Genomic DNA, 22,496 nt, shown 5'->3' with positions numbered 1-22,496 from the left:
TAGAGGTTAAACTAAGATCGTATTTATTATCTTGTCTTATAGCATGACAAAAAATGTGAAAGAGAGATATTAAACAATTGAGCATGGGGGCCCACCTAGAAGACTTGTACCTAGGGCCCAGAATTTGGTGCTACACCCCTGCCAGGGGTCGGCAACCTGTTCCCATCAAAGAGCCATTATTACCCGTTTCCCACAGTAAAGAAAACACCGCAGCAGCTGCAGCGTTGTGGGCGGGGCCTAGCCTCAGACAGCAGAGAGCTGCTCGCAACAGGTGACAGCAGCCGGTACCGGTCGCTCGCATGGGCGTCGCACCCGTGGGGATTCAACACCCACACTTAACCAGCTGTTTTGATCACCTCCACACCAGTCTGGTTTCTTTACGTCACACTCACTCTGTTTGCCTCATCTCCTTCTTCACCTCCCGCTTCTGACAGCCGATGTCGGGTTTCCAGGAGAGCAGGAGAGGGAGGGACGGAAGAGCTCGACAGAATTCATAATTTTACATCTTGACATTAGCTGTACAAAGTCTGAGTTTGATAAAGTGAAGAACAACAATTTGCAGAGGTTTATAACTGGCGCGGCGCCAGGTTTTCATTTTTGGGTGGGCCACGTAATTTTGGACAGACCTTAATAAGCAGTGACTTAGTGAAGCAGGCAGGACACACTAGAAAATTTTGTTTAAAAAGACGTCATAAATGTGTTCCCCCGTCATTTTTATTTCTAAAATATGAAGTAAAAACTCCCAGTTTAATTTTCATTCATTTGTCATTAATATTTAGTCTACACCCATGCGATGGTCAAGTGGACCATCTTCCAGTAAAAGCAAAGCATCCAGCCCACCTCTCCAATTGCGTAAAATGTGCATCAGCCGCTAGTCAGGCGCGCCGCGCGCACCGTCAGCTACGTCAGCCCAGACAAGAGCAGAGCAAATAGAGAAACAATAGAGGATAATTCTGCCTGGATGTGGATGGAGATTACATTTTACAGCAGCCTGATCATCATTTAAATACATAAACCATCACCTGTCTTCTAGTCCACGCTATCGGCAATATTTTAATTGGTGTGTGTGTGTGTGTGTGTGTGTGTGTGTGTGTGTGTGTGTGTGTGTGTGTGTGTGTGTGTGTGTGTGTGTGTGTTTGTGTGTGTGTGTGTGTGTGTGTGTGTGTGTGTGTGTGTGTGTGTGTTTTCCACTTCAAACACTGGTCTAACCAACCAGACCAGCGTGTCCAGTAACATATTAATGTTACAATTAAACAGTTTCACTTCATGTAGGCTAGGAACTTTTCACCTGCCGTTGCCCGACCGCTTCTGCTCCACATAAACTTTGTGCGTAATCAAATGTCTCTACAGGTGCTTTCTGAGCTGAAGAGGCTATTCTGCCTCAGACTGGATGCGTCATGCGTCTCCATATTAGAGACGGGAACAAGCGCTATTCAGCCAAAGTTTCATAATTTCATAAAAAGAACATTTTTCCAAGTGACACATCCCTCAGAGAGACCGGGTTTCCAGACCGCTTCAGTGGGAGGAAATCTCATCGCATTAGGGCTGGGGGTAAACGATTATTTTTAAAACGATTATTCTGACGATTATTTTATCGAATAGTCGACTATTCTAATGACTATTTAGAAAATTAATCTAATGATTATTTTTCTATTGCACAATTAACAAAAACCAGAAAATCTCAAATAAATTCCTCAAAAAAATTGATAAATTCTTACTGTAAGAGAATAAACACTACAGGCCTTCCATTTTGTATAACACTGCTTTTATTGTGTTGCGGTTGGTTATGTTCTGGTGATGTGTAGAACTTGGGAGTGCAGGCTGCTGCCTGAGAGGTGGTTGGAGACGGAGTGTCTCCATGCTGCTTTGTTTGGGTCACTTATGTGCGTGAGGCGAGTGGTGTTACGACCCTTTCTGGGGAGTTTGGCTCGTGTGCAAAAAGGAAGGGACAATAACGGGATTTAAAAGTTAAAATGATGATCAGGTTTATTTACAACAAAAAAACATAAATCTTTCCATCCACAGGTTGGGAATAATAAAACTAATTCTGTCTGTGGGGAATTAAAACAAAAGTACAAATAACCTGGGATGTCCCACTGGGCAAAGATTACTGGGTTCTGGACCAAAATAAGGATCTCCAAAGGTCCAAACTCTAAACTGGGCGGTTAAACCAAACTCAAGGTGATATTTTACACTAAACCGAAAACCCACAACACTCTAAATGTAATAAAAGGGAGATCTGCACCACAAAAAAGATTAACTCTAAACCAAAACGTAACATCTTATCCCAACGCAAGCTGTTAGCGAAGATGTTAACAGTAGCTTTACCAACATTAAGTTCAAGTTACCAAGTTTAAATAAAACAAAAACACCCAGCAAAAAGACCAGCACGGAGGAGAGACTGCTACCACCAAAACAGCTCTCCTAATGTCTGAAAGAAGCTCCTTAATGAAGGGAGAAACGCTCCCGGTGATGTCCTACATGTGCGGTAGAGACGAAGCAGCGCATCTGACCCCGGAAGTTGTTGTCCGTTGCCGGGAGACGAAGGCGGGCAACACAGGAAAATAATCTAGTAGTGGATGGACATTGTTCCGGGTCTTCGGTATTTGGCGGAGATGTTAGTGAAGGCGGAGAAGAGGGCGAACTAGAGGAAAAACAGGCAGATTCCTCCTCTATTTACAAACTCCTGGGGATGCAACAAGTGGGCGCGGTGCGTCGACTTCCGGATATGACGTCGACAAATTTTTAGAATCGAGCCGTCGACGTCGTCGAGGCTTCGCTACAGCCCTACATCGCATGCACCGTGGTTCTGCGCTGCGCTGCAAACCCCTCAGATCTTCAGCCCACTGTCCACCGTGGGCACTCCGAGCCACGCTGAACAGTGTCCAGTATAAAGCTCTGATGTTCTGATGGGAATCAAGTTACCTCTGCGATGTGCGTATTAAAATGTCAGCTCATCCATGCGCGTAAGTGTGCGTCGGGGTAATTCTTCCAAAACAACCAACATCCTTGAGTTTATCCGTCAAAATAAACAGTCAAATGGAAATATCTGTAACCTGCCGTTTAACTGTTTTGCCTTCTTGTGAAGATTGTTGCAAAGAGAAACAATTAAACTTGATGAACCCCAGAGCCACGCGCACTGCACTGTACTCCGTGACTGTAAATGAGGGGGAAACAATTTAATCGGATCCTTTTCTTTTCGACATGGTTTAATGTAAAGTTTCATTCAGTACAAACTTTAGTTACACCAATCTAACGAGACAGAGCCTGGATTTGTATTCTGAACAGTTTAAACATGTTTAAAACGAAGACATGCATGACGAGTCTAAAATTCGCACCTGCTCCGCTATTATGGAAATTAAACTAACAAGATGAATAACATCAAATATTTTAGGCAAAGACAACATCCCCCACACTTTTGAAAATCTTGCAACGCGCCTGGTCGCTCGTGTACGTCAAAGTTATCTTTCATAATAAGATAATCAATAAAACGATTTATATAACATGGATCCAGAAGTTGTAGCCCGTCTCTGCCTACAATATTTTGATATTTTTCACCCTGTTGGTTTTACTGAGCAGGTGCCACTTTTGTCACACGCTTCTTTTAAAAACATGTTTAGACTGTTCAGATTACAAATCCAGGCTCTCAGAACCAGAGCGCATGTGGAAGGTTCCTCCCACTGAAGTGAGTGTTTTCCAAACCCTGTCTCTCAGAGACTTGTCACTTAGAAAATGTTCCCTGATTATGAAACTTTGGCTGAATAGTGCTTGTTCCTGTCTCCAATGTGGCGACGCATCCAAGAGCCGTCTGAGGAGAAGCCCAGAATCTCACATCGTCTTCAGCTCAGGAAGCGCATATGATTACGCACAAGCGTGACGCGTCAACCCGGTCTCACAGACAATCTTTACATTTAGAATTAGCTTGCAGATGTAAAATTAATGCAGTAAAATATAAAGCATTTTATTTAAATATCCATTCATTAATTTACAAGCACAGAGAGCCGCATCAGATGGATGGAAGAGCCGCATGCGGCTACAGAGCCGCCGACCCCTATGCTAGCCTATATTGTCCCCAGCAATTTTTAAACCCCACTCAAGTGTATGGTTATTGTCCCCAGCAATTCTGAAAACAAACTGACGCCCTTGGCTGGTAGTTTTCATCTGTAACCAATGTAGCGTTGTGGTTTTATGCTCTTTTATGAAAGAGGAACCATGCTACGTATTAATTCGGAATATTAATTTTTAATAAATCAATAACCAAATTTTATATTGTTCAGAAGACTCAAAGGTTTTTTTCATCGATAAACTGCCGATAATATCTGAGTGTCTGTGTTTCAGTTTAATGAGGAAACCAGTTTGAAGGATTAAAAGTTTTAATTCTTCAAATTAAACTAATGATTTTGAAAATTGACAGACAGGAAACAACAATCACATTGGCAACTTTGTGGGACAATCTTTAACAGTTGATATGTTGTTCTTGCTCAAATAGACCTTCTGGTGAATTTATGAAGATTGAGAATGTTGTGAGTTGTGAGAGTGATATGATGTGATTATGGATGCGTGTGGGTGCAAAGTGTGGTGATATGAGGTGAGATGGATGCGTGTGTGCATCTGATTTTGCTTCAGGAAGAAACAGGTGTCTGAGTGAAAAGTGATGGTTTGAATAAACTTAGGTTTAGTTGGAAAAGATGCATCCAAACGCTAAACACCGTGTTCTGTCTCACCGAATTCTTGTGGACCCTCTTTCGGATCCGGGCCATGGAGGATGTTGTGGTACATCCAGATGACACCGGCGGCTGACAGGAGACGTAGGTGTCGAACGGAACCGGTCCAGAGTTGCCCTCGGTACACGTTGATGGTAAAGCGTTTTGTCGACGCGCTTTCTTAAGTTAATTCACTCAGAAATCAAAAGACTCGGTAATGAGTCTGCGTTAGAAGTTGCGATTCAGCTATTCTGCCTGGTTTGGCAGAAACAGCGTGAAAGGGGGAAAGAACGAGCCAGCCGGCTCTGCCCCCCCTTTGGTTTTCAGGTCCACTCTCTTCCGTAGTCCAACACGAACTGAAATCATAAGACTGAAACTTACCAAAAACCTTTTTCTTCTCAAAGCAAACATGTGCGTCATCAAATGTGTCTGGAGTTTACTGTGGGACGATGTGTGTGGGTGTGTGTGAAGGTCAGTACCAAACATTCTCAACATTATCTACTTAAGTGTGGATTCATTAATCCATTATAATTACCCCAAAGCATAAGAACCATTCATTTGATTAAACACATTTATAATGAGCAAATTGATAATGGTTACTTTAACATTAAAATCAAGAAAAAGAAGTTTAAACTTTATGTTTTGACTTGTTATGACTACTTGTCCATGAGAACTCCTTCTTCTGGTGCCGCAGGTGGCAGATGTTATGGTTTCCTCCCAGACTCGCTGGCGTTCAGGTCTTAATCTGTGGGTGAAAGTTCTCAATGACCCAGCTTTGACCTCGCTGCGTCCAGCACCACCATTGTGACAGAAAACCCATATTTCCTCACGTTACACCAATGACTCACCCAGTTGCTAATTGCTGATGTTGAATCCTTTAGTCCAGTTTCCTGAGTTGATGCCTGTAGCCTGTGGCTTACCCAGATGCTGGTTGCTGGTATTTTTTTCCTTTTTAGCAATTAGTGCTTAGTAAAACCTGGGCTTCCGGAACTATTGGCCTATAGTATATTCCAGAATCGTGTGGTGGCCTGGTAGCTGCTGCTGGCCTGGTGGTGGCTTGTAGGCTGCTGGCCTGGTGGTGGCTTGGTAGCTGCTGCTAGCCTGGTGGTGGCTTCTAGGCTGCTGCTGGCCTGGTGGTGGTCTGTAGGCTGCTGCTGGCCTGGTGGTGGCTTGGTAGCTGCTGCTGGCCTGGTGGTGGCTTGGTAGCTGCTGCTGGCCTGGTGGTGGCTTGGTAGCTGCTGCTAGCCTGGTGGTGGCTTGTAGGCTGCTGGCCTGGTGGTGGCTTGTAGGCTGCTGGCCTGGTGGTGGCTTCTATGCTGCTGCTGGCCTGGTGGTGGCTTCTAGGCTGCTGCTGGCCTGGTGGTGGCTTGGTAGCTGCTGCTAGCCTGGTGGTGGCTTGTAGGCTGCTGGCCTGGTGGTGGCTTGTAGGCTGCTGCTGGCCTGGTGGTGGCTTGGTAGCTGCTGCTAGCCTGGTGGTGGCTTGTAGGCTGCTGGCCTGGTGGTGGCTTGTAGGCTGCTGCTGGCCTGGTGGTGGTCTGTAGGCTGCTGCTGGCCTGGTGGTGGCTTGGTAGCTGCTGCTGGCCTGGTGGTGGCTTGGTAGCTGCTGCTGCTAGCCTGGTGGTGGCTTGGTAGCTGCTGCTAGCCTGGTGGTGGCTTGGTAGCTGCTGCTATCCTGGTGGTGGCTTCTAGGCTGCTGCTAGCCTGGTGGTGGCTTGTAGGCTGCTGCTGGCCTGGTGGTGGTCTGTAGGTTGCTGCTGGCCTGGTGGTGGTTTGGTAGCTGCTGCTGGCCTGGTGGTGGCCTGGTAGCTGCTGCTGGCCTGGTGGTGGCTTGGTAGCTGCTGCTAGCTTGGTAGCTGCCGCTAGCCTGGTGGTGGCTTGTAGGCTGCTGCTGGCCTGGTGGTGGTCTGTAGGCTGCTGCTGGCCTGGTGGTGGCTTGTTAGCTGCTGCTAGCCTGGTGGTGGCTCTCAGTCGGTGAGTCTTCACCTGATGATCTCTCCTTTGCTCCTTTGAGATTTCTGTGAACAACCTTGAGATTTCTGGTTAAGTTTGGGACGAAGTGAGTGGAGCTTAGAAAGCTGCGTGTGCCCTGGTCGCCATCTAGGGCTTCATAATCCAAAAGACTCTGATTCAAGGCCACAGTAGTGTAGTTGTAGTCAGGTTCATGAGGAGTCACTGGCTGGAGCGGACTCGAATTTAATACGCCATCCCAATATGGAAGCTAATATGATCTTGAATGAAAAATGTTGTTATAAAACCTCTTAAAAAAATTTTATCACGGAAGCGGCAACGCTCATTTCTGCCTTCAGTCTGACGGCACAGAAGCGCAGCGTACGCTTGTTGAATCAGTATGTGTGTGAGGCAGATCCATAAATGGATTTTGCATAGTCATGACAGAGCAGCTCGTGAAGGTGGTGTCTCTCCTGGTTTTCATCTAGTTCAGCTATGTCGTCTATTGCTCTTTTGTAAGCAATGCTGATGATTTCGGTGGTCACTGAAACGCATGTGTCAACTCATCTTCTGATGTCAGTGGAAGGTGTAGAAAGATCTCGAATTTCAGAGTATATGTTTGTTATGTCTATTTGACTCCTCTTAAGTTCCTCGATAGGAAGCCAGAGCTCACTCTCTTGCATGTACATCTTAAGCTGGTTTCGTGCCTTGAAAATTTGCAGCTTCCATTTCTCATGCATGGATAGCAGCCTTTTTTCCCTTTTCTTGGCCTCTTCATCCTGGTGCATACGCATCTTCTCAGTAGGATTTCGTGCACGTTCTGAGTGACGGAGACCTTCAAGTAAGTCACAATTAGTCTCGACGTTGTCCTCCAAACCTAACCTGACAGAAGAATCTGTGGGTATGGGGAGCTCATTCTGTGGCTCCTGAACTTGCTTTTCCAGCTCTTTATCAGTAGTTGACTCTGCCATTATTGACTAAAATTTAAACCTTTAAAATTGATTGAAAACCTTTTAACTAATATAGTCAAACCACACAATAAGAACAGCATAAGAACAGCATAAAACCCAAATAATTAGGATAAATGCACAAACACAAAGACCATCAATAACTGCAAATGCAAAGAGTGAAATAAACACAACTTTCAAAGAACTTATACCGCAAAGTCCAGTGTGAAAGGGAAAATGTCCTTAGCTATAAATTGTCCAGTTAAATCACGCGAATGCTGTAAAAGTTCCTCTTTGTGATTTGTTGAGCAGGTAATTTAACTGTTCATTGATTTAGTTCACAAAGTCTTTCATCCATAGTCTGTATAATTGCAGATCAATCACAGTTCAGCTTCAATGTCTCCAACTGTTACCGTACTTGACCATTGCACCAAATCCTGCTTGGTTTATTGTAGATCAGGCATGAAGATCCTCCATCATGACTCATCAAGGGTGGCAGCATATCATCAGGCTTGATGAGGGGCAACCATTAAGTAACTGTGGAAAGGCTCTGTAAATAAGTGATTGTTCATGCATGGTTTAAATTTGATTTTATAATTTTATACTGCATGCTTTTATTTTGGCAGACCAGCAGAGGAAATACGGGAGAGCAGAGAAGGCCAATTGAATTTTGCTTGGAAACTGACAGCATGCTGTAAGACCAAACAGACAGGACTGGGGCTCTATATCCTACCTTTTGACAATTAAGCGCCTAGCTGGAATTGGGAACAAGCTCTTACTGTAGCGAACCCAGCCAGACAATGGTGAAGCGTACTGATGTTTCTCAAGGTATTTTTATTTATGTTCAGCTGGCATCCTTATTTTGAACATAAATCCACCTTTTCTTTCTTGAAACACCATAAGAGCTAAATAAAACAGAAATGAAATTATAATGAGCTCTTACAAAGATGACCTTTATGCCATATAACCATTCACAATATTATTGAATCTACAGGTGCTGGCCAGTAAATTAGAATATCATCAAAAGGTTGAAAATATTTCAGTAATTCCATTCAAAACGTGAAACTTGTACATTATATTCATGCAATGCACACAGACCAATGTATTTCCAATGTTCATTACATTTAAATTTGATATTCATAAGTGACAACTAATGAAAACTCCAAATTTGGTATCTCAAAAAATTAGAATATTCTGAAAAGGCTGAATATAGAAGACACCTGCTGCCACTCTAATCAGCTGATTTACTCAAAACACCTGCAAAGGCCTTTAAAAGGTCCCTCAGTCTTGTTTTGAAGGCACCACAATCATGGGGAAGACTTCTGACTTAACAGCTGTCCAAAAGACAATCATTGACACCTTGCACAAGGAGGGCAAGACACAAAAGGTGATTGCTAAAGAAGCTGGCTGTTCGCAGAGCTCTGTGTCCAAGCACATTAACAGACAGGCGAAGGGACGGAAAAAATGTGGTAGAAAAAAGTGTACAAGCTCTAGGGATAACCGCACCCTGCAGAGAATTGTGACGACAAACCCATTCAAAAATGTGGGGGAGATCCACAAAGAGTGGACTGCAGCTGGAGTCAGCCCTTCAAGAACCACCACGAGGAGACTCATGAAAGACATGGGATTCAGGTGTCGCATTCCGTGTGTCAAGCCACTCTTGAACAAGAAACAGCGCAAGAAGCGTCTCGCCTGGGCCAAGGACAAAAAGGACTGGACTGATGCTGAGTGGTCCAAAGTTATGTTTTCTGATGAAAGCAAGTTCTGCATTTCCTTTGGAAATCAAGGACCCAGAGTCTGGAGGAAGAGCGGAGAAGCACAGAATCCACATTGCATGAGGTCCAGTGTAAAGTTTCCACCGTCAGTGATGGTGTGGGGTGCCATGTCATCTGCCGGTGTTGGCCCACTCTGTTTCCTGAGGTCCAGGGTCAATGCAGCCGTCTACCAGGAAGTTTTAGAGCACTTCATGCTTCCTGCTGCTGACCAACTTTATGGGGATGCAGACTTCACCTTTCAACAGGACTTGGCACCTGCACACAGTGCCAAAACCACCAGCACCTGGTTCAAGGACCATGGTATCCCTGTCCTTGATTGGCCAGCAAACTTGCCTGACCTTAACCCCATAGAAAATCTATGGGGTATTGTGAAGCGGAGGATGCAATACGCTAGACCCAACAATGCAGAGGAGCTGAAGACGACTATCAGAGCAACCTGGGCTCTCATAACACCTGAGCAGTGCCACAGACTGATCGAGTCCATGCCACGCCGCATTACTGCAGTTATTGAGGCAAAAGGAGCCCCGACTAAGTATTGAGTGCTATACATGCACATTCTTTTCATGTTCATTCTTTTCAGTTGGCCAACATTAGAGAAACAAACATTTTTTCATTGGCCTTTAGAATATTCTAATTTTCTGAGATACCAGATTTGATGTTTTCATTGGTTGTCACCTATAAATATCAAAATTAAACGTAATAAACATTGGAAATACATTGGTCTGTGTGCATTGCATGAATATAATGTACAAGTTTCACGTTTTGAATGGAATTACTGAAATATTTTCAACCTTTTGATGATATTCTAATTTACTGGCCAGCACCTGTACATTAGTAGTAGGTTGAGTGAGATCAAAAATGTGCATAACATGTTAAAAGCTAAAACCAATATTAAAACTAAGTCCAAGCATGTGAACCACACAAAGGCTAATATTAGCATGGGTGTTCACCTGGCTCCATGGTTGAGATGGCTGTTACCATTGTTCTGCATTTAACCACTTTAAACACAACAACATACATAGAAAATCACATCAATCCACATAAAACACATGCATCAAATGATACCTTGTTCCCAATTCCAGCTAGGTGCTTGATTGTCAAAAGGTAGGGTATAGAGGCCCAGTCCTGTCTGTTTGGTCTTACAGCATGCTGTCAGTTTCCAAGCAAAAGTCAATTGGCCTTCTCTGCTCTCCCTTATTTCCTCTGCTGGTCTGCCAAAATAAAAGCATGCAGTATAAAACTATAAAATCAAATTAAAACCATGCATGAACAATCACTTATTTACATAGCCTTTCCACAGTTACATCTTTAATGCACTGATAAACATTAGACTTTCATGTGTATTAGAGTCATTTCACACAACTGAAGTAGTTCAAGCCTTTTATTGTTTCTAATATGGATGATTCTGGCATACAGCTCATGACAACCCAAAATTCCTATCTCAAAAAATTTGCATATCATGAAAATGTTCTCTAAACGAGCTATTAACCTAATCATCTGAATCAACTAATTAACTCTAAACACCTGCAAAAGATTCCTGAGGCTTTTAAAAACTCCCAGCCTGGTTCATTACTCAAAACCGCAATCATGGGTAAGACTGCCGATCGGACTGCTGTCCAGAAGGCCATCATTGACACCCTCAAGCAAGAGGGTAAGACACAGAAAGACATTTATGAACGAATAGGCTGTTCCCAGAGTGCTGTATCAGGGCACCTCAGTGGGAAGTCTGAGGGAAGGAAAAAGTGTGGCAGAAAATGCTGCACAACGAGAAGAGGTGACTGGACCCTGAGGAAGATTGTGGAGAAGGACCGATTCCAGACCTTGGGGGACCTGCGGAAGCAATGGACTGAGTCTGGAGCAGAAACATCCAGAGCCACCGTGTACAGGCGTGTGCAGGAAATGGGCTACAGAGAAGCAGCACTGGTGGTCCAAAGTACTTTTATCAGATGAAAGTAAATTTTGCACGTCATTTGGAAATCAAGGTGCAAGAGTCTGGAGGAAGACTGGGCAGAGGGAAATGCCAAAATGCCTGAAGTCCAGTGTCAAGTAGTCAATGATGGTCTGGGGTGCCATGTCAGCTGCTGGTGTTGGTCCACTGTGTTTTATCAAGGGCAGGGTCAATGCAGCTAGCTATCAGGAGAGTTTGGAGCACTTCATGCTTCCATCTGCTGAAAAGCTTTATGGAGATGAAGATTTCATTTTTCAGCACGACCTGGCACCTGCTCACAGTGCCAAAACCACTGGTCAATTACTGACCATGGTATTACTGGGCTCAATTGGCCTGCCAACTCACCTGACCTGAACCCCGTAGGGAATCTGTGGGATATTGTGAAGAGCAAGATGAGAGACGCAAGACCCAACACTCTGGATGAGCTTAAGGCCGCTATCGAAGCATCTTGGGCTTCCATAACACCTCAGCAGTGCCACAGGCTGATTGCCTCCATGCCACGCTGCATTGAAGCAGTCATTTCTGCAAAAGGATTCCCGACCAAGTATTGAGTGCATAACTGAACATAATTATTTGAAGGTTGACTTTTTTATATTAAGAACACTTTTCTTTTATTGGTCGGATGAAATATGCAAATTTTTTGATAGGAATTTTGGGTTTTCATGAGCTGTATGCCAAAATCATCCATATTAGAAACAATGAAAGGCTTGAACTACTTAAGTTGTGTGTAATGAATCTAATAATTACAGACAATAATGAACTTTATCACAATATGCTAATTTTTTGAGGACCTGTATAGGTTTGCTTATGTAACGGAACGACTCTTATTTTTCCCTTCTTTGCTCAGGACTAGGCTGCATGAGAGATAGTCTCAAGGTCTCATGCATTCCTTCTAACCTGCTTATTTTCAGCTCAACTGAAGAATGAAGAATGAACTCTTTTCTTTTAATTAAAGAACTCATATAACTCCTTCTTCTGGCACTCACAGAGCACAGACGCTTCTGCTTTGCTCCCTTATCTTTTTTTTTCCCCAAGGCTCTTTTGTCCTGTCTGCCTACAGAGCGCTTCTCTGCATTTCCTCTGGAAATCACTATTTTTCAGAAATGGATTTAATTAATTGGTCATTCAACGCAATTGATAAGATTTTTTCTACGATGAGAACGGAGGAGGGGGCTCCCACTTGCCCTCATGGGACACACGCAGCGGGATATATGCTCGATTCCTGGAAGGAGTGGAAGGTCGTCTGTCTCTCTCAGCTGTCCATTGAGGATGTCGAAGATATGTGGATATTTGGCCTGATGATCACTGGATTTCTTCTGATTGGAGTGGGAGGATATCTGGTTTACCGGAAAATTGGGAAGACGGGAGCGATTGCACGGCGACCCGCACCCATGGACAGCACCGTCCGGGCGGAGACCTCACAGACTGGGACGTTACTCGAGGTGAATCGTAAGCTGGAAAATGTCTTAGCTGCGTTACCGGTGTTAGTGCACAAAATGGATGTCATCTCGGAGAGGGTCACCGGACGGTGTGGAGATGTTAATAACCCTAATTGGCTTCACTGAAGGACTGGAATGACCAGTTACAGACTGAAGGCAGAGGGGAAAATTATCTCTGCCTGACCCAAACACAGTCTTGTTATCCTAATCTGACGCCAAGGCAGCCTTGAAGCTGCAGACAACATCCCCCACGAAGGAAGGAATGCAGACAGATGTTGTGGAAACCCGTCCTACTCATGTTTTTCTGAAGCTAACCAAAGCTTAATGCAAAACAACACCTTCAGTTCCCGTCAGAACTAATCGCTTCTTCGGATATGCTGGTTCCGATTTACATCACACGTCATCCATTCACCGCCTCATCCATTTTTAGTTACACTATACATTTAGTTTTGAAGTCAGTCTAGTTTAATTTGTTAGTAACAAAATTCTTAACTTTCAAACTTGACTCTCTCAATTCTGTTGTCTCTGAGTGAATACGTAACGGTTATCTAATCCCTGCAATAAAAAGATCCAATCTTCTGGTTTCAATAACCCTGTGTCCATTAGATGGGATTCATACTCTATATGGATCGTTAATGTCTGGTCATTAAACTGTAATTATCCATTCATTACACTTACTAACACTGACCAACTTCATGTTTCTTCCATTTTAATTTTATTATTTTAGGATACATTCAAATACATACTTATTTACGTTACATTGATTACTTTATTACAAACTTTTATGATTTTGGTTCCAGTTTGATTACATTTGCTCAAAAGCTTTCATTTTTCCCTTACATATATTATAGGGTTTTGTTTATGTTGTTCTTTTATGCACAATTTTTTCATTACACGTAGTTTACTGCATCCACATCTTTCAGCTGACCTTTTCACATAGTCTCCATACACAACACACACAGAGTACATAGTAATAGTTTTTCTTTCTTGCCATTTTCCATCAGACACCATCTGAGAGAGTCTATGGTCAAATGTTCTGTGTGTCTTGATGCTTAGCTGAGTTTTGCCAGATGTCCTCATTGGCTGGGAATGACATAGCTGCTTCTCCGACTATCGCCTGGGTTTTGGTTCTTCTGGAGTTCTGGACGTCCTATGGGTTTCCGGTCTCCTGGCTTCGCTGTGGATCACTGGTCTGCTCCGTTTCTCCTCATGGCTCTGGCTTTCTCCTCATCTTGGTCTCTGCCTGTGGATTCTGCTAAGTGGGATTACAATTTGCTGATTGGAATATCTTTTGACTGTTCTGCTGTGTGAACTTGTGCTTTTTCTCACTCCTGCTGCTTCAGTGCCTAAGAAGTAATTCTTATCTTCCTCTGCTAAGTCCTCCGGGCTTCTACGGTTGTCCTACGCCTCGTGTCTTCTGCCTGTGGACACTTTAATTTAGGTTTTGGTTAACAGAAAACCACATTCACAAGTGTGTTGTAATAAAAAAAAACATAAGTCAAATTTATTAAATCTTTGTAATAAAGATATGACAAAGCAGAACAGAACTGGACAAAAAACATTTTTAAAAAGGCATTTAGTAACTCATCAAGCTGATATTAGGTCAGCTAGCTACCTGGATGTTATCAGCGTGTGTGTGGGAGTGAAACGGTACTAAAGAGAAATTGTACCGTTTTCTAATAATTTTACAGAAATCTTCCCACAGCATGATACAAAACATATTAAAGTTTCACTAACATGTACAAAGAAATCAGCCATAAAAACAAATCTTTAAGGGAACAAACTTATAAAAACAAACTCATCCTTTGGCTCCTGAGCAGTGGGCTCCCTGCTCAGACTTAACTAAAAACCAGAATTACAAACAAGTTTTGGTCTGGCTGGAAGGAGTTTTGTGCTGCAACCAGACATTTCTTCCCAGGGTTTGTTTTCTGGTGCGTTTACAGCATGTCGTCATCCTCTCCTCCTCCATACATGTCGGCCAGTTTCTTGAAGCGGGGGCCCCAGTCGTTGAGGCGGTCGTAGTCCTCATCTCCACTGCTGGAGGAGTTCAGAGAGGAGAGGCTTCCTGCTTCGGAGCCAACCCCCTCGTAGTCAAACACCAACAAGGAGTCGTAGGGCGGGGCAGTCGGGTCGTTGTCGGCAGCTTTCAGGTTCTGAAGGACAAACTGTCATTAGAACATCTACTGAAACAGGCAAAACTTAACATAAACTGACGAGTCCTCCTCTCACATCATCGATAAAGGTTCCGATCTCATCCGGGTTGGTGGGACGGGGTCTGTACTGAGGTGCTGGCAAGAAAGCTGGAGCCACATCATTTCGAAAGACCTCCGGCCGGTTGTCCAGACCACGATGGAGGACGCTTAGATCATAGTCCTGAAGAAATGATTCTAGTTAGTCCACAGACACGAGTTTCCATTCTTCCAGAGATGAACCGGACGGTTTTACCTGGTCATCCTCTCCGCCTCCTTCTTCATCATAGTAAAAGATGTTGTCTCGTAAGTCATCATCTTGCAGCAAAGGCGTCCCCTTTTGTGGTCGTTTCCGATTTGTAAATGCAAGCAGCAGCAGCACCAGCACTAGAGAAGCAAGAAGCTTTAAAATCATCATCATCGTCACAAAAACAACAGAATCTCACAGGGGGGAACGGAGATGATGCTCGTCTAAGCCCGAGCAGGATTCTTACGACTTTACCCACATTATAGAACACGAACCCTTAAAGACCTAGTTCACTTAACACATCTGCAGTGGTCTCTAGTATAAATGAAAGCCTTTTGAGTTGTTTTGACAGTAAAATGCTCCATTTCGTGGCTGCTAAACTAACAGCTTTCCCCATCGGTGGCTAATGCAGGAAATAGGGGTATAGGACTATTTTCACATTCAGCCTGCATGAGTGACTGATCACAAAACTGCCAAGTCTCATGCAGGGTGCGTGACACCCCCACCCAGAAATGCAGTTAAAGAGACCAAACAGGCAATTAAAACCATAAGTTTCACTGCTCCAACACACTGAGTGTGTGATTCACCTGTGCAGCAGCTCATCAGGCTCTGCAGAAGTCTGTAAATCATTTGCTGATTGAAATCAGGTGTGTTGAAGCAGGTTAAACTAAAACTGGATAGGTTCGGAATTGAATGGCCCTGCACTAGATGGTGCCCATCAGATAACTGAATCCAGACATCTCCATTAAGAGATTTTTTTTTTGAATTACTAACAAATGTGCAACTCACAGAGCAGTGCCAAGATGCCTCCAAGGATCCCCAGGATGACTGGTAGACTGGTGCCACCTATGACCCGATCCAGACACTCCAAATTATCTCCGGTGCAGTCACACACTTTGGCTGTGAGCGTGCAGACCTGTGGCAGTCCCTCGATGTCTGCAACCTTAAGCAACACAGAGTACGTTCCACTGGCAACACCGGGTTTCAAATCCAGGATGATCCCGGTTTCTATGGGAAAGGGAGAGAAAAATTTGCCAGTGTTCTCCACTTTAACAGAACGTCTACAAAACTACAAGGTTTATAACGGTTTCTCATTAGGAGGTTCATGAACAGCATCAGATTTTACAGAATAAAAACAACCCAAACCAGACTGGTGCACATACTCGTGCTGTTCATCCTCGCAGTCCAGTTAGACTGTGAATTTTCATGTACAGACACGCTGAACGGTGACGTGAAGCCTGGTCCATCCTCATCCACTACAGTCAGCAGCTGAGAAACTGGATTCTTGTTGCACACCTGGGTGGGAAAGCACACATGGAAACCTAATCAGTTATTTGTAAGGTCATGATTCTGAACTCCAGGTCAGGGCAGAGGTTGTACATCATGTGCTTCGAGGTCTTATTCGAGTGAGGGAAATGTGCAGGCGGATCAGGGCAGCATCTGCAATGATGCGTACACCACTGTGAAGACTGCTTAGCTAGGAAGCAAAGCTCTCAATTTACCAGTCGATCTCCATCCTAACCCTCCCCCCCTACAGTCGTGAGCGCTGGGTAGCGACTCTGCTGGGGCCGCTACTGACATATTACTCTTATTTTGTTGAGTCAAAATGCATGTTTACAGCAAAATGCCTTCCTCTCAGGTGACTGCAGTTGCGACCACATGAATGGAGGCGAAGAGAACCTCAGCTGCAAGAGAACAGGGCCGGTCCAATCAGAAGCAGCAGACAAAGCAACAAGCTCAGTCTTCTGACGAGCTATGTCACAGAATGTATTAATATACAGTGGGGCAAAAAAGTATTTAGTCAGCCACCGATTGTGCAAGTTCTCACACTTAAAATGATGACAGAAGTCAGTAATTTACATCATAGGTACACTTCAACTGTGAGAGACAGAATGTGAAAAAAAATCCATGAATTCACATGGCAGGATTTTTTAAAGTATTTATTTGTAAATCAGGGTGGAAAATAAGTATTTGGTCACTTCAAACAAGGAAAATCTCTGGCTCTCACAGACCTGTAACGTCTTCTTTAAGAAGCTTTTCTGTCCTCCACTCGTTACCTGTATTAATGGCACCTGTTTGAACTCATTATCTGTATAAAAGACACCTGTCCACAGCCTCAAACAGTCAGACTCCAAACTCCACTATGGCCAAGACCAAAGAGCTTTCGAAGGACACCAGGAAAAGAATTGTAGACCTGCACCAGACTGGGAAGAGTGAATCTAAAATAGGCAAGCAGCTTGGTGTGAAAAAAATCAACTGCGGGAGCAATTATCAGAAAATGGAAGACATACAAGACCACTGATAATCTCCCTCGATCTGGGGCTCCACGCAAGATCTCATCTCGTGGGGTTAAAATGATCATGAGAACGGTGAGCAAGAATCCCAGAACCACACGGGGGACCTGGTGAATGACCTGCAGAGAGCTGGGACCACAGTAACAAAGGTCACCATCAGTAACACACTACAACGGCAGGGAATCAAATCCTTCAGTGCCAGACGTGTTCCGCTGCTGAAGCCAGTGCATGTCCAGGCCCGTCTGAAGTTTGCCAGAGAGCACATGGAAGATACAGCAGAGGATTAGGAGAATGTCATGTGGTCAGATGAAACCAAAGTAGAACTTTTTGGTATAAACTCAACTTGTCGTGTTTGGAGGAAGAAGATTACTGAGTTGCATCCCAAGAACACCATACCTACTGTGAAGCATGGGGGTGGGAACATCATGCTTTGGGGCTGTTTTTCTGCTAAGGGGACAGGACGACTGATCCGTGTTAAGGACAGAATGAATGGAGCCATGTATCGTGAGATTCTGAGCCAAAACCTCCTTCCATCAGTGAGAGCTTTGAAGATGAAACGTGGCTGGGTCTTCCAACACGACAATGATCCCAAACACACCGCCCGGGCAACAAAGGAGTGGCTCCGTAAGAAGCATTTGAAAGTCCTGGAGTGGCCTAGCCAGTCTCCAGACCTCAACGCCATAGAAAATCTGTGGAGGGAGTTGAAAGTCCGTGTTGCTCGGCGACAGCCCCAAAACATCACTGCTCTCGAGAAGATCTGCATGGAGGAATGGGCCAAAATACCAGCTACTGTGTGTGCAAACTTGGTAAAGACCTATAGTAATCGTTTGACCTCTGTTATTGCCAACAAAGGTTATGTTACAAAGTATTGAGTTGAATTTTTGTTATTGACCAAATACTTATTTTCCACCCTGATTTACAAATAAATTCTTTAAAAATCCTGCCATGTGCAGCTTCTGCTGAAACATTACAGTGAGCTGAGGTGCAGAGGTCCGCTGCAAGCAAATTACCTCTAATTCATACTGGAAGCATCAGCGGTGCTTCAAACAGAATCCATTATAATCCATGAGGATGGCTCAAACCAGCCGGAAAATTTGAAGTGTGTCCCAGAAACGCCACGCCACTGAAGATGGGAAATGGTTCTGTTTTTGCTGCAAGCCGCTTCTGGAACACGTCAGTTTCTCTACATTTGTCTAAAAATGTCTACCAACATCCCCTTTGGACACACTTTCAGAGTAAAACCTCCAATAATTTTCAAAATAAAAGACTATTGGCGTGATGCAATTTCATATCTATATAGATTACATCAATACATGTGACCTGACTGTTTATTAACTCCCAGCATTGTTCCAAAAGTGCAGCTGTATTTTTCATCATATACGATAAAACAGCAATATCAAAATGTGACTTTCCTTTTTGTTTTAATGGCAGATGGCACATAAACCATGACCTTCGGGGGTCTCGAGGCATTTTATGGTCTCACGGGTCCAGGGAGGACCACGGCAAAAAAGCTTCTCCACGACTGAGATTTTGCAGATCTTTACTGGCACAGCAAAGCTTTTGAGTGGCCCGTTACATTACCATTTCACGCTGCTGATACCTCGACTTAATGATTAGTACTCAATTTATGATCACCAATTGCAGAAGAAAAAATAGCAAAGGTATTTTCTTCTCTGCTCTGAGTCGTGGTGGATGGCTGCTTAAACTGAGCCAGGATCCTCTGGAGGAGTCTTCCAAGGGTGTTTTCCTCTCCACTGTCGCTGGATGCTTGCTTAGTATGAGGATTGCTGTAAAGACTGACACTAGTCAGTGACTCGATGCAACCTGCTGGGTTCCTTACATAGGAAACTTCTTACCGAGTGCGTTTACATGCAGCCAGTAACCCTTTTAAAACCAGAATATTCACAATAACCCGGTTCCGCAGGTCCATGTAAACACTGCCAAAAACCCAGATATGCTCATAACCGGGTTTTTAAAAACCCGGTTACTACACCTGGGGTAACCCTTTTCTAACCCGAATGTTTCGTCGTGTAAATGCATACCGGGATATCCCCATCAAAGCGTGTGTTCTGTGCATGCTCTGTTCGCAAGGAATCTTGGTCTTTTGAGTAGCGAGACGTCTTGTATGCGCCAGAACTCCGGAAGTAAACAACAAGTTGGGAGCAACATGGCGAGTCGCGGCACAGCACCACACTTTTGGAGTGACGAGGAAACTAAAGCACAAACAAACGCGGTCGCCATCTCTTCCGAACTGGGAAACATGTTGTTGTTTTCACGGATACCGGAACAAGAAGAACCGGAAATGATGCATATTGCGTCTGGACGTAGTCCACACGCCCTGACGCTACCCCAACGTCCGCATTTAAATCGTGCTATGCAAGTTAGGGGTAACTATTTATGCTTGTAAACGGGTTATTCTGATCAACTCAGAAACCCGAATACTGACCTTAACCCGATCATTGGCTGCATGTAAACGTAGTCACTGATTGGCTTAATTACCTTACCTGTAGTGGAATGTTTATCATGTGAAGAGCTTTGAGACGACTCTTGTTGTGATTTGGCGCTACATAAATAAACTGAATTTAATTCTATGAGCTGGTTACAGAGACGCCACAGATTTTCAAAAGTTGGATATCGTTAGTTCTCGGGACATTAGATTTATGCAGTATTGCTTATCAGGTTGTACAGAACATGTGCAACAGCATCATAAACATGTGCATTTGTTTTCATCTGCGTTAGAGAGCATGTGAAAGCTGTTCAGGTATTGGACATACTGTGACATCCCGCTCCAAAATGGCCGGCGCGTTGTCGTTCACATCCTGAAGCGTAACGACCAGAGTGCCAGTCCCGGTGGCCGGGAGCGCATCTGAGACGTGAGGGAAAGGAGTTTAAAATACTTTCTCAGGCACAACAGGAACAGCTTTTCAAGTTTTCTACCATTGTTTCATCTGACTGAAGATAAAATTTGATTTCTAAAAACTACAGCTGACATCAGGCTCCACCCATTTACTAGTGATCAGATGACAGCAAAATGAAAAGAACAAGATGTACGAGCTTAAACATCATTTAACAAAAGTTAGGTAAGGGTTCCCATCACTTCCTGTTAAAGCAGTCGGCCTTCACACCTACCATCATCATATGCACCGATGAGCGCCGTGTATTTGTCAGCTTTGACGTACGGGGACTCTCTGTCCATCAGGTTTCTCACTGTAATCTCACCAGTTTCCTTTTTTACTTCCAGCCAGCCTGCAGGGTCGCTCAACATTCGATACCTGGAAATCCGGAAAGGTTATAATCAGATCTCCAGAACAAAAGATTTAATGTTCAAACATGGGTCACAAATAAACTGAAACCTATTTTAATTGCTTGATTAGTTGCTTGATTACTGCAACTCTCTTTATTCAGGGTTGTGTCAGTCATCACCGCGTCGCCTACAGGTTGTGCAGAACAGCGCAGCCAGGTTCCTGACTGGGACCAGGAAACGGGACCACATCAGTCCGGTTCTGGCCTCCCTGCACTGGCTTCCAGTTTGCTATCGTGCACAATTCAAAATCCTTGTCTTTGTTTACAATTTCTTCCAGGGTGGTGGTCCCCCCTATCCAGCCACACTCCTGAACAGACATTCCCCATCACGTGCTCTGCGCTCCTCTGAACAAGGCCTGCTCGCTGTCCCTCGTTCTAGGTGTCGTACTCGTGGGGACCGGGCTCTCTCAGTCCTAGCACCGTCTCTCTGGAACCAGTTGCCACCCTCAGTTAGGCTGTCCCCATCTCTGCCAGCCTTTAAGCGTCGCCTAAAAACACACCTTCTCCGCTTGGCGTTTCCTGAACATGTTTGATTCGGCCCGCTTTTACGTTGAATTTCATTAAGTTTTCATTGGTTCACTCTATCCCTTGTTTTACCCATCTGTCCTGTACTAGAATGTTTCACCTTTTTTGTAATTTGTATTTGGTAATTTGTATTGCTTTTATTTCTGAATTGCTTTTATTTTTGATTTATTCACTATATTTGTACTTTTACTGTACCATGTTCAGCGCCTTGGGCTTCCTGACAGGGTTGCGGAAGGCGCTTTATACATAAAGCTTTGATTGATTGAATTGTTTGGATGAACCACTGAGATGTCTGAGTTTGGACACCAACACGGATTAAAAACAACGGGAAGCTATACAGACGTGAAAAACAGTCCCATTTTCTCAGTATTGAACATTTTTGTGAGCATTCCTGTCGGGGTGGGTGATTTTGCCCAAACATATCACGAGATTTCAGAATATTCTAACGATAATTCTGACAACAGTAGCAGTATTTTGTAGTCTGGTTACTCACGGGCAAAGAGTTACCCCGGTTTCACACTGCAAGCATCAGCAGAACGGAGCAGCAGCGGAGCGGCTCACTTGGCAACTTCAAAGCGATCCTTTTCACACCGGGAGAGTCTTGGCCGCGGCACGGCTTCCTCGCTGCGCCTCGCTGTACCCGCAAGATTCTAAAATCCCTCAAGACTTCCGACACCTTCCTCATTGAGAGATCACAGCCCCCGCAAGGAATCACACCGCTGCACTTCTCGAAAGAAACTGGTGGTAAACAAAGCTGTTCGGTCACACGTGCTAATATATAGCATCGCAATGTTGCATTTTATTTTGAAAATAACTGGGGATTTTACACTGAAACCGTGTGGTTTCCTGTCTCGCACTATGTGAACTGCGGAAATTGACATGTCCCAGAAGCAGCTCACAGAAAAATTAGAACTCGATCCTATCTTTAGCGGCGCGGCGTGCCGCTTCTGGGACGCGCCTGGAAATTGCCGCGTTGCGGCTGGATTGAAACACTCCATAGACTATAATTGGATTCTATTTAAAGCGGTGCCGCTTCGCTGCTGTTCCGTTCCGCTGATGCTTACAGTGTGAAACCGGGGTTACACGAGGGGCGGGACTAGCCAGCTCAAAAACAACCAATCAGAAAACGGTTCAAAGCAACACTGTAGTTTTTTAGCTGTAGTCAAAAATGGTACCTGG

General features: G+C 44.2%; 1 protein-coding gene across 1 annotated transcript in view; it reads right to left on the bottom strand.

Moving 5' to 3' along the window:
- Nucleotides 1–14,235: 14,235 nt before the first annotated feature.
- The window catches only part of LOC107397122 (B-cadherin), a 36,545-nt gene continuing 28,284 nt past the window's right edge, over nt 14,236–22,496 (bottom strand). The window contains exons 12-18 of the mRNA XM_015977023.3: nt 20,619–20,761; nt 20,264–20,355; nt 16,359–16,491; nt 15,985–16,203; nt 15,205–15,335; nt 14,989–15,132; nt 14,236–14,912 (exon numbers count right to left, since the gene is read on the bottom strand). Coding sequence (XP_015832509.1) covers nt 14,697–14,912; nt 14,989–15,132; nt 15,205–15,335; nt 15,985–16,203; nt 16,359–16,491; nt 20,264–20,355; nt 20,619–20,761 — 1,078 coding nt within the window. The 3' untranslated portion in view covers nt 14,236–14,696. The remainder of the gene's footprint in view (nt 14,913–14,988; nt 15,133–15,204; nt 15,336–15,984; nt 16,204–16,358; nt 16,492–20,263; nt 20,356–20,618; nt 20,762–22,496) is intronic.

This window comes from Nothobranchius furzeri, unplaced genomic scaffold (genome assembly GCF_043380555.1).
Source record: "Nothobranchius furzeri strain GRZ-AD unplaced genomic scaffold, NfurGRZ-RIMD1 Scf020, whole genome shotgun sequence".
NCBI classification, from domain to species: domain Eukaryota; kingdom Metazoa; phylum Chordata; class Actinopteri; order Cyprinodontiformes; family Nothobranchiidae; genus Nothobranchius; species Nothobranchius furzeri.
This window is presented reverse-complemented; position numbering and strand designations above follow the sequence as displayed.